At 43.8% G+C, this 13365-nt stretch overlaps 1 protein-coding gene across 1 annotated transcript in view; it reads left to right on the top strand.

Annotated features, from left to right (window-relative positions):
- The window catches only part of GPD2 (glycerol-3-phosphate dehydrogenase 2), a 135944-nt gene extending 126720 nt beyond the window's left edge, over nucleotides 1-9224 (top strand). The window contains exons 18-19 of the mRNA XM_075284482.1: nucleotides 4161-4232; nucleotides 6869-9224. Of these exons, the coding sequence (XP_075140583.1) occupies nucleotides 4161-4182 (22 nt within the window). The 3' untranslated portion in view covers nucleotides 4183-4232; nucleotides 6869-9224. The remainder of the gene's footprint in view (nucleotides 1-4160; nucleotides 4233-6868) is intronic.
- Nucleotides 9225-13365: the final 4141 nt, after the last annotated feature.

Genomic DNA, 13365 nt, shown 5'->3' with positions numbered 1-13365 from the left:
GTTTTCCGTCTTTGGCCGCGATATTTTGTGTAGATAAATTTGAAGTATTTTCTTTCTTTCCGTCTATTTTTGCCGCTTTTCTAGAAGGATGACGAGCTATCAAAACCGATCATTTAGGCACCAGCTGTGATTCCATCTCCTCGATTCAGTTTTTTTCTTATCTGGCTAATAATCTATTCATAATCACTCAAAGTTTTAGCTCGGCGGCTCCAGCGATCATTAATCATGGATATAATTCTATGACAGCGGGGTCGTGTCCCACTAACAATCTACACCTTGTTTGCCTTAAAATGCTAATCACTTCTCTGAAAAATTAATGAGGGTCTAAAGATATTGATATTACATCTGCGTTATAATGAAGGAATGTTCAAACAAACGCCGCTTCAAAAAGATACCTTCTTGTTTAGGACAGTGCAATGAATAGATTATTAATCTGCTGCTAACAATCTGCGGATATTCAGGGTTTCAGATCCTAATGATGGTTCCCATAGACTACCCCGAGTACTGGAAATATAGAAAATAGAATTATTAATGGACTGCGCCATTTCTGTATGCCAACATTTTGTAAGGCTCGTTTGGAGGGTCATTTAACCCAAACTTGTAGCAGAAGCCTACTCTAGGGACTGTTATAGGGTTTCAATACTTCCCATGGGATTTCAGGCTGGTTGCAACTTCAGGGTTCATGATCGGAACCAGCACCCGGCCCCTGAGTCGCTGCGCCTCCTTCCTTCCCTCCTGTGTTCACTGCTCGTGTCCTGTAAGATATCCGAAGGCTGTGCACATCAATATATAGTAAAACCGATCCCTACTGTGAAGACAAGAGAAGAGGGAAGAGGTAGGGCATCTAAGGGACCAAGTACTGGTTCTGAACCCCTGTGATGGGAGCCTGTCACAAGAATGCAGCACCACAAATAGATAGGTTAATGTCACCTATAAGCCAGTATATCACCCCAGTCATACAGATAGATGGTTAAGAGTCACTAGAACCAGCATATCACCCCAGTCCTGCCGATAGATAGGTTAGTGTCACCAGAACAAGCATATCACCCCAGCCCTGCAGATAGATAGGTTAGTGTCACCAGACCCAGCATATCACCCCAGCCCTGCAGATAGATAGGTTACAGTCACCAGAACCAGCATATCACCCCAGCCCTGCAGATAGATAGGTTACAGTCACCAGAACCAGCATATCACCCCAGCCCTACAGATAGATAGGTTACTGTCACCAGACCCAGCATATCACCCCAGCCCTGCAGATAGATAGGTTACAGTCACCAGAACCAGAATATCACCCCAGACCTGAAGATAGATAGGTTAGTGTCACCAGAACCAGCATATCACCCCAGCCCTGCAGATAGATAGGTTACTGTCACCAGAACCAGCATATCACCCCAGACCTGAAGATAGATAGGTTACTGTCACCAGAACCAGCATATCACCCCAGCCCTGCAGATAGATAGGTTACTGTCACCAGAACCAGCATATCACCCCAGCCCTGCAGATAGATAGGTTAGTGTCACCAGAACCAGTATATCACCCCAGCCCTTCAGATAGATAGGTTACTGTCACCAGACCCAGCATATCACCCCAGCCCAGCAGATAGATAGGTTAGTGTCACCAGAACCAGTATATCACCCCAGCCCTTCAGATAGATAGGTTAGTGTCACCAGACCCAGCATATCACCCCAGCCCTGCAGATAGATAGGTTAGTGTCACCAGAACCAGCATATCACCCCAGCCCTGCAGATAGATAGGTTAGTGTCACCAGAACCAGTATATCACCCCAGCCCTTCAGATAGATAGGTTACTGTCACCAGACCCAGCATATCACCCCAGACCTGCCGATAGATAGGTTAGTGTCACCAGAACCAGCATATCACTCCAGCCCTGCAGATAGATAGGTTACTGTCACCAGAACCAGCATATCACCCCAGCCCTGCAGATAGATAGGTTAGTGTCACCAGAACCAGCATATCACCCCAGCCCTGCAGATAGATAGGTTAGTGTCACCAGAACCAGCATATCACCCCAGCCCTGCAGATAGATAGGTTAGTGTCACCAGAACCAGCATATCACCCCAGCCCTGCAGATAGATAGGTTAGTGTCACCAGAACCAGCATATCACCCCAGCCCTGCAGATAGATAGGTTACTGTCACCAGAACCAGCATATCACCCCAGCCCTGCAGATAGATAGGTTAGTGTCACCAGAACCAGCATATCACCCCAGCCCTGCATATAGATAGGTTAGTGTCACCAGAACCAGCATATCACCCCAGTCCTGCAGATAGATAGGTTAGTGTCACCAGAACCAGCATATCACCCCAGCCCTGCATATAGATAGGTTAGTGTCACCAGAACCAGCATATCACCCCAGTCCTGCAGATAGATAGGTTAGTGTCACCAGAACCAGCATAGCACCCCAGCCCTGCAGATAGATAGGTTAGTGTCACCAGAACCAGCATATCACCCCAGCCCTGCAGATAGATAGGTTAGAGTCACCAGAACCAGCATATCACCCCAGCTCTGCAGATAGACAGGTTAGTGTCACCAGAACCAGCATATCACCCCAGCCCTGCAGATAGATAGGTTAGTGTCACCAGAACCAGCATATCACCCCAGCCCTGCAGATAGATAGGTTAGTGTCACCAGAACCAGCATATCACCCCAGCCCTGCAGATAGATAGGTTAGTGTCACCAGAGCCAGCATATCACCCCAGCCCTGCAGATAGATAGGTTAGTGTCACCTGAATCAAACTGAGTTTCACACTTGAGAGTCAGTTTCTCCATTGTTGATATCACTATTTTTGTCACTATGCAAAAGAGTTATTTGGAGCAACCAAGGCCCTGCCATTGCATAGTAGAGGTGATATGTTGGGTTCTCCCTATGACAACTCGGTAGTTCTTACTGTTGCATATTATTTGAGGTATACCAGCTCGGTGGTTCTTACTGTTGCTTGAAGCATTTAGGACCATGTGCTTAAAATACATCCAGGTGAAGGATTGCTGGAATTCCCTCCCTATATTCTAATTACACTAAATAAGCCTTTATGTGCAAATGTCCATCCTAGATCCAACATCTTACGAGGCAGGAGAGGCTTTCTGCTCTACTTCTACTCTGAGATTATGCAAAAGGCCCAATTTCAAACAAGGTAAATCCACCATTTGATCTCCGCAGGACGTCGACGTTAAATGCTATTTGAGAGCTAATTCTGAGCGGTGGATCAAACTGCAGCTATTTATCTTAGATTTTTATTATAATCCATGGATATCACATCCCATCCCCCATGACCATGTTACCGCTTTGTGATTAACTTATGCTAAAGTGTCATATAAAATGAACTCGAAAGCAGCTGCTTATGTGTTAGATGTGAAGGCCAACTCTCTGTTGTCATGTTGTCCTGCAAGTAGGGTTGAGCCGATCTTGAGATTTCAGGATCGATTTTAAAATCCAATTTCCGATCATTTTCCAGCCAATCCCGACCCCGATCGCGATCGTGAAATTTGCTTGATCGCCGATCGGGATCCCGATCGCTCAACCCTACCTGCAAGGTTTATCCATGACCCTGCCTACTTATCCAAATGGACGGTGATAAATACATACCTGCCAACTTCTGGAAAAAAGGGGGTTACCTCCCAAACTCCAAGAAGATCAGACAAGTGTCCTGGGTCCTGTAGTACACTCCTGCATCTATCCAGCTAAGAGTCATTGTATATTGGTGGTATATGTGCCAATGATGTCCACAATGGAGCTGTGACCTGCATCCAAGAAAATGAACATCAGAGGTGACTGACATGTTGGAAAGTAAGGATAAGTGTATGACTGGGGGGGGGGGTCTGAGTGATGAGCCCCCCACCATTCACAGGATCTCTCATGTGGAGTTCTAGTCTCGCATGCCCGCCACCCATTTCATTACTCTTTGATTGACAGGTGGGTATAGTGCAGTGTGTAATGTAGAATGTAGGGTTATCGGCCATATTGTATGTTACGCTCTTGTGCTACAACATATGTGTGTGATATTGATGGTACAGTTGCCTCGCTGGCTGTGTTGCATCATCGTGTATGTATTTGACGTCTTTTTGGCCCCATTGAGCCTGCCTTGTTATAGATCACTTCTGTAGATCTCATTGTCTACAATAAACTGAATTTCTTACCTTATAGTGAGGAAGATGAAGATAACTGAAGTGAAGACGTCATATTCATAATCTCTGTGAAATGTAACACAGATTAAAGGTAAGCCCATATTTTATGCTGTTGCTTATTTCATTTTGGTTAAAGGGAGTCTGTCAGGTCCAAAATGTCTACCAAACCAATAACAGTGGCATGTAGGGGGCCTACTAGGTCTAGAAACATATCCTTGTGGCCAAAAACTGGTGATGCAACGCAGACATAATCATCTTTATATGGATATCTAAATAAACCTCAAGTGCACTGGGGGCGGAGCATGATTTACCAGATTTACCTACAAGCGGCTACAAGTACTTTGACTCTCTTCTGGAAGTGAACCCCAATGCTGCCCCTTTAGTCATGACTAACTCTTTCAGACTGTGTCACAGAGGTCCGTAGGTAAATCAGACTCCGCCCTTGTTGCACTTGCAGGATGGTTTGCATATCCATAAAATCTCTGTATTGTGGTCATAAATATATGTTTCTACTCCTATTAAAGTCCCCTATTATTGGTTTGAGAGAAATTTTGGGCTTACAGACTCCCTCAAAGTAGTATTAAAGGAACATGATAAACAAATATGTATATGCAGACCCACGACCTGGACCTGGAGTATACTCACCTGATTCACCTCCCCTGGGGTCTCTCACAGCTTCTGGGACTCCACTGTTGATGTCTTCAGTCATCTTTGGCCCTCTTCTGGCCTCTTTCATCCTCCTGTGATGTCACGGGCCCTGTGTCAAAGCGTTATGACATCAGAGCACTCTATCCAGGAGGCTGCAAAAGGACTCAGGAGAGGTGAGTATCAGGGATGATTATTCTGAACCTCCCCTGGTTCTCCACTTATTACACTCTGAATATAATAATAATTTCTAGTTGTTGAACCTTGAAATTTTTGGATCAGCCAAACCCCAATTTTTGTGAGAATTTGTAACAAACCAGTTTACTCATCTTTTACTAAAAACAAATCTTTTAATAAAGTAGCCCAAATATCTCTTGCAGAAACACCGTCAGGTTCTCTAGCTTGTCATTCATCTGCCATTCTATATCACAGTTTACTTTACACGAGTTTTGCGACTCTAAAGAGCTGCCAAGCGCGTGAAACTTGATCAACCTTTAAAATATGACAACACAATTCGTACACTTAGTGTGGCACTCATGTATTATGCATGGGGTCTCACTCTATTCACTACTTACATACTGCAATAGAAAAAGCTAATAAAATCTATAAAGTTAATTATTACATCTGCCGAGCATTGTTCCATGCGCCTTCAATCTTCTCCGAGGCTTCATTCAGAAGCCCATCTTGGACATACTCTTGCCTAACCAGACATGATATAGACTTATGCACCCAAAAGCAAACAATACAATGCAAAACATTCCCTATCAGTAGTACCCAGGCCTGCATTACTGCCAGTAATATAGAATGAGTACACTGCCTCTATGAATCACATATTAAAGAAAAATGGCATGGCGGTGCGGGTTATAGCTTATTTTATGCTGATGATTTCACGCCAGCGATCTGTCTGTTCGGTTCTTCTAATTCTGCACACAGATGAATGAAAATAAGACTGGGAAGAAATATATTTCTCTAGACTGATTTTTTTCATAGAGAACACAATAATTAAGAATCAGAAGATACCTATTGTTGCCTTAAAGGGAAAACGGGCAAATATTCACATCTGCGCACAGCTAGCAGATGCTAAACAATCTCATTCCCAAATTTCACATGGTAAGAGCAACTCTATATATTTAAGGGTAAAGATTTTAGACATAGTCATGGGGAAAACTGTCTTGCAAGTCACAGAATTCACTTTCCCTTTTCTTCTCCACCTGGTCCAGACCACCATGACAGCCTCTCCTGTCCTTGACTCAGTTTGAAGTTTGCTGCAAAGATAGATTTGGCTCGTTCCTTGTGCAGTATTCTTCACCTGCCATGCAAACTCCTAAGCTGTACCGCTACCATAACTGTTGTATCTGCTGTACTTCATAAGTAAATAGAGACCTAACAACACCAGCAGATACACAGTGTGCCCCAAAATAGTCAGGCCAAGAAGATAGTGCCCCACGTTGTACCTCAAACAAAAATAGTCCCCTACACAGTAAGAGTGCCTAAAGGCGTATGCCGAACTCTATAATTGTACCTAAATGGAGCTTTGCACGGTAATAATGCCCACATATAGTGGGTGTCCTAAAGGTGTCCTTCTTCAGAACTGTAGCTATGCTTTCTGTCACCCGGGGAAAAGTTTTATTTCACTTTCTTAACTTTGTATCGAACTACATAAAAGTGGTCTGTTGGTGCCCCCTCTTAACAACGATCACCTGGAGCCCATGCCCTGGATGCTCCCTCCCCAGCTTGCTACTTGTTGCTCCTGCTGTACCGCACCAGTTTATTGTGTTCCAAGGAGCCTCACTCCACTGGTGCCATTGTGCAGCCTCATCATCAGTCTCTGGCATGGGGAGCTATGGCTTTCCATATTCTCCTGTTCACTGGTCATCTTGGCCCATGGCCACTGGTCTTCATTGCTCTGTTTCCAACTCAACCCTCTAGGGTGGTTGCCACCATCTATGGACACCATCTTCCACTCACTGTGCTTCTGACCCTCCCCTCTTGTCCCATACTACGCCATCTTTGCCCCCGTCTATCTCTACCCTCTCATCTTATCTGATTCCAAATAAAATCTGCCTTCTTATATTTTTTCAGAAACCATTTGTTCCGATGACTTTATGAAGAAAGTGGCTGCGGAATCACGAAGCCCAGGAGCCGCTGGTTTGCAGCAGAAGAATACAATGCATGAAATGGTTAAATTGAATTGTCTGCTATGTGTATAATACATCAGGTCCATACATATTCAGCAAGTGGTATAATACATTACACGCAGATACAAATGGAGCCATTTAGACCGTTATTTTAGAACCCTGGATTAAATTGTAGTCTTAAGATCGATATTAAGAGCTGCGCAGAATTGTTAGTTGTCAGAGGTAAAAATTTTGATTATGTATTTAGTTTCATACATTTTAGGTTTGTTTGTCCGGGAATGGACTTCTTTATGACCAATGGTATATAATAGAGGCTTTCTAAGCAGCAAAACAAGGCCTAGGAGAATGTCGAGACCTGACCCTGCAGTTCAACCACTTGGTGCATTTACTGTATGTCCTGGGTAAGAGATGAAGTCAACGCTATATGTTCCAAATAACATCTGGACATGCACAAGTGTATGATATATAGATATCTACGATATAATATACGATATTATACGATCTACGTATAATATAGACATAATCTGGAGGCGCAGTTACGTGCAAAAGTTCACTTCGTAAAACAAACTATTTACCCTCACATTTCTGAAAGCGTTTTTATTGCACAACAGCTGCATTTAAGTGTTCTTCAACCCTGTGTAATGTAATATATATTTACTGTGTATATTATTTGATCTGCGTTTACATTAGATTTCTAGTATTCATAATAAATAGTCTCTCATGGTTTAAGGCAATGTCTACATCTGATGAGATTCTTCATAGTGTCCTGTCCATAAAACATTCAAGGCTGCCCAACAGCTTGTTGAAGAATTCAGGAAGTGAGAAGTAGGAAGAAACAGCAGGAAAACTGGTGAGAGAGGAAGATGAGAAAATGCTTTTGATGCAGATGTCCCTGACTTCCTGTATGATGGACTGTACCACACAGGTCCTCCACAGGGGGAAACAAAAACTTCTGTCACTAATTACTGAAGAGCAGACACTTTCTGTCACGCAGCTATAATGAAGGAGAACATAGCTTTTTCTGACTGTATAATTGTAGTCTTTTCTATTATTTTGGAAATTATAGAGAGATGGATAATTATTCTAGCAGCATATCACCCAGCTTTGCAGATGGATATACTGGACACTAACCTGTCTATCTGCAGAGCTGGGGTGATATGCTGGTTCTGGTGACACTAACCTATCTATCTGCAGGACTGGGGTGATATGCTGGTTCTGGTGACAGTAACCTATCTATCTGCAGGGCTGGGGTGATATGCTGGTTCTGGTGACAGTAGCCTATTTATCTGCAGAGCTGGGGTGATATGCTGGTTCTGGTGACACTAACCTATTTATCTGCAGGGCTGGGGTGATATGCTGGTTCTGGTGACACTAACCTATCTATCTGCAGGGCTGGGGTGATATGCTGGTTCTGGTGACACTAACCTATCTATCTGCAGGGCTGGGGTGATATGCTGGTTCTGGTGACACTAACCTATTTATCTGCAGGGCTGGGGTGATATGCTGGTTCTGGTGACACTAACCTATCTATCTGCAGGGCTGGGGTGATATGCTGGTTCTGGTGACAGTAACCTATCTATCTGCAGGGCTGGGGTGATATACTGGTTCTGGTGACAGTAACCTATCTATCTGCAGGGCTGGGGTGATATGTTGGTTCTGGTGACAGTAACCTATCTATCTGCAGGGCTGGGGTGATATGCTGGTTCTGGTGACAGTAACCTATCTATCTGCAGAGCTGGGGTGATATGCTGGCTCTGGTGACACTAACCTATCTATCTGCAGGGCTGGGGTGATATGCTGGTTCTGGTGACACTAACCTGTCTATCTGCAGAGCTGGGGTGATATGCTGGTTCTGGTGACAGTATCCTATTTATCTGCAGAGCTGGGGTGATATGCTGGCTCTGGTGACAGTAACCTATCTATCTGCAGGGCTGGGGTGATATGCTGGTTCTGGTGACACTAACCTATCTATCTGCAGGGCTGGGGTGATATGCTGGTTCTGGTGACACTAACCTATCTATCTGCAGGGCTGGGGTGATATGCTGGTACTGGTAACACCCTTTGATAAATGTGTTATGAACCATATACAGCCATTTTTTGCCTCCTCCAATATTCCATGTATGGCACAGCATTGCAGAAAGGGTGCAGGGTGCAATCCGTCCATCTGCAATCACCTTGACTCCCTGTGTCAGTCCACGACAATATGGCTGAAAGTTTGAACCCAATTTAATAATCCTATTTGCAATGAAAATGAACATTTCCTGATGCCGTAATGAATAAATGGGATTTTTTTTTACGTATTTCTGTCCCTGGTCTGCTTCTGATATTTGAGTAGGATTTGGTATCTCAGTCATGTGCACACCAATGATTTTATTTGGTGTACAGAAGCAAAAAAGTTCAGACTTTGGGAATGAATCAAATCATGTGCTCAGTGAAGGCCTGATGGTGCAGATTAAGATATCAGGAATGAGTGATGATAATCTCATTAACCTGGAGTTTCTCATCTCCTCCGAGTCTTTTTTCACTAAATGCAAGGAAGCAGGTGGTGTCTGGATTTCGACTTCAGGATTTATTCAGGGCAGAGATGAACGCTCTTTTTAGCGGTAGTAATAGTGATATTATGGGTTGAAATACTAGACAGCATTTCCTGCCAAATCCAGATAGCTTTAGTGCAATATTAAAGTCAAATTTACATCTTCCCAACCTCCTCGCTTTCCAGCAATTTTAAAGGGGTTCTGCAAGATTAGTGAACATGGCTTCTTCTCAGGACGTGACATCATAGGACATCAGGGACTGCGCTGTACCATGGTCATGTGACCAATAACGTGAGCAGCCATGTTTTTTTATGATCCTGTATAGCATCTTTAAAGGGGTTGTCCGGTATAAAATGCAATTTCTACACTAAACTAAACACCTTCCCACCACTTACTTTCTAAATTACATATTTTAGCAAAAATGTATATTTACCCATATTCCTTAGGCGGTCTTGTGCCCCAGGCACATTTTCTGATATGTTCCGTTCCGTCGTTTCCGGAAATGGAATGTCACCATTACTACCCACTTAGCCCATCATACTTACCTGTCTTCCTGTCCAGACTTCCTTCTGTGGGGAAGGCTACTCCTCTTCTTTGACCATCTGCCAGCACATGCGCAATAGAGCTGAAGTCCCTCTATTGCGCTGTAGACAGCACTTCATCTCTATTGCACCTCCCACGCCTGCGCAGTATAGATGGAGTGCTGGTTACAGCGCAATACCACGACTCCAGCTCTATTGTGCATGCGTCGGCAGATGGTTAAAGAAGAGGAGGAGCCTTCCATGCCTGCACAGTATAGATGGAGGGCTGGTTACGCTGGGACTGCTGGAATGTTGGGACTATTGCACACGCACTACCAGATGTCAAAGAAGAGGAGGAGCCATCCCCACAGAAGGAAGTCTGGACAGGAAGACAGGTAAGTATGATGAGGTAGGTGGGGTTGAGTTAGTTAGTTGGGAAGTGCTAATAGTGGGCGGGATAGCTTGGGAGACAGGGAGGGGGTGTGAGAGAGGGAGGGGGAGCAAGTGAAAGGGAGGTAGTGGGAGTCAGCTCATGCAATGCATCATGGTAGTTGTTGGCTAAGACAGCAGGAACCTACACCATTTATACAAATACAGAGGATGCCAGGAACTCCCAGAGCAACCCAGAAATAACTCAAAACACCACTAATGGTATTTGGGTGCACTTATTAACCTATTAATAACACTAACAGACCTTAATAATAATAAAAAAAAAATTGCCTGGAAAACCCCTTTAAGGGGATGTTCATATGCGTCAGAATTTTTGCAGCAGAACATTTGCAGCATTTCTATTGTAAATTCAAAGAAGAAAAAGTGAACACAACAAATTGTGACTTTTATATTATGGATTCGCTGTAAATTTCACCCATAGCATTACATAGAGCAAAATCCAAGGAGAATACATGGCGTATAGCTGGCATGCTACAGAACAAAAATCTGCACCGGATGGATGAGATTTCTTAAAATTCTTTCCACTGCTGGGGTTAAAACATCATGACGTCTGATATGAAGATTGTGAAGGGTTAAACAAGTTACCCTGCTTAAGGTTATAGGTCAGTTTAAATGACTCTTTATAGAGTGAATTCCCTTTAATATGGCATCGATGGGACCCAATCAGACATTACAGATTATCAGATGTCAAATTGCAGGAATTTCATTATATATATAGTATTTTTCAATCCTTACTCTTTGCAGAAAATCCGTAAAAATGAAACCCTTCCGCCTGTCATTCCTCTAGAAATGATGAACATTGTGGGAAATACCCAGCGCTGTCTTAGTATAAAGCAACGTATGAAAGCATTGAGACATCTTCCATATTTTTGCACAGAAACGCCGTCACCCATGTAGTGCAATGTATCTGTCTGGACATCTTTGTTAAAATATAATTCTCAGTGTGCAGTTGTTGAAAGTAATGTAGGAAAAGCCAATACAGCAAGTAACTCAAGACTGGAGCAGGGGAAGCAACTCGTGAAGGTCAAGTAGGGCGCCTAGAGGGACTTGTTCTGAGCTAACAGATGAGGCTGGAAGGCAAAGCTACAGAGGAGATTTCAGAACATACGGTGTAAGAGTGGAGATGTGTTATGTGCTGTATGAAGTTTGGATGGCCAGGTTTTCACAAGTATCCAGTTAGCGGAATGTCTAAAATATGCCAGGAATTAACATTTAATGGCTAATTCAGGTCTGTCCTCCGCTGTATTCCAGGAGGATCCTCAGTATAGTCAGTAACAGCAATAATAGGGATAAACAATTATACTAAAGATCACATTGCAAATTCCGAGCATTAAACTATAAGGTATGTGACACTAAATGGTTAAAGTTGAATGGCTCTGGGGAATGGGGTATGTAAGGCTAAGGCCCCGTGTAGCATCCCGTAGCAAAATCCCATCCACTACACGGTGACTGTAAATGCCGCATTTTTTTCTGTGGAGTTTGCCCCACGTTGGGCGCCAAGCAGGACTTTGGGTGGAGCGTTGTATGAAGAAACTGTGTCGTAAAAATAGGCAAATTTTAGTGCACACCTCATCTCCAGAAAAATTAAATTTTTTTGTCAATTTTTACGAGGCACTATCCACTTTTTTTTTCTAAAAGTAGGAGGGGTTGAGTTGAAGGGTGTTGTCCCTGCTACTAGACAAAATTTGCTACCGTTTCCAACAAAGTTTGGCATGTTATTGAGCAAATCTACACCAGCTCATAGCAATCATAGAATTAACCTTCTGGTGCATGGATGGCCATAAATGGATTGTTCACAATAAAGAATCTCTTTAAGGTCAAGGATACAAAATAAAAAACGGATGTGCCAAATGCATCTTGGGGCTAAGACCATGACTGTCCAAAGTTTCCGTTGCACTCATAGCAGGCTTTTTGTCATGAATTGTGGCAAAAACAGTGCCAAAATTGCAAATGTGTAATAATTCTTCACTAAGGGTTAATGTAAAATGTAGTGTTGTTATGATTTTTGCTGTAGATTGTACCAAAAACCACAACAATGCAATGATATGCAGGACCTGCACCCATAAAGTCACATGGGCATAGGTCCTGTTACTATTGAAGGTCCTGCAAATATAAAGTCATACGACCATGTCTGTGCAGGTCATAAAGAAGCCTGGCTAAACTACAGAACCCTGAAGAAACCGGCACCCTCCAACCAAATGACAGCCAACCGCCAAACCAGAACCACCAATAGGCAACGACCAAGGCCGAAATAAAGGGGGCCATAGAGAAAAGCAAAGAGCAGAACATCGAAGAATGGAGAAACAAAATAAATAACTCCAAGAAACTGACCGCGTACCAGTTACTGCAAAGGGACTACACCATGGCCACCTACCTGGAAAAAATACCCCACCCCAAACACAGACAGACCCTGAGCCGGTACAGACTGAGCACCCACAACCTAGAGATAAAAACGAGGCACAGGCAGATGTACAAGCCACGGGAGAACAGACTGTGCCAACACTGTGACCAAGGGGCCCTAGAAGATGAGGCCCATTTCCTACTACACAGCACCAAATGCTCAGCTGTCAGGGCCGTCTACTTCCAAAGACTCTCTGCCCACATCCCAGACTTCATATCTGCAGACGAGAAGAGGAAACTCTACATCCTACTGGGAGAAGAGGAGGCCACTGTGGAGATCACTGCCCAATACGTGTCCAGCTGTCACCAACTGAGGGGAAGATGAGACCCCATGGACTGTTATACCCCATTATCACCCCATCTAATCACCCACCCACCCTACACCTGCCCATACCCTCATGTCCCAAATGAGAACGATGAGACCTTAAGGACTATTATCCCCTTAAACCACCCACCCTCCCATCCATCCAACCACTCCACCCCCGCCCCCACCCCCAACCACTTTCTTTGCTTTGGCAATGCCAAACGTATATTCG

The sequence above is a fragment of the Leptodactylus fuscus genome, chromosome 8, assembly GCF_031893055.1.
Source record: "Leptodactylus fuscus isolate aLepFus1 chromosome 8, aLepFus1.hap2, whole genome shotgun sequence".
NCBI classification, from domain to species: Eukaryota; Metazoa; Chordata; class Amphibia; order Anura; family Leptodactylidae; genus Leptodactylus; species Leptodactylus fuscus.
The sequence above is the reverse complement of the archived record's forward strand: the minus strand, read 5'-3'. Positions and strand labels throughout refer to the sequence as shown.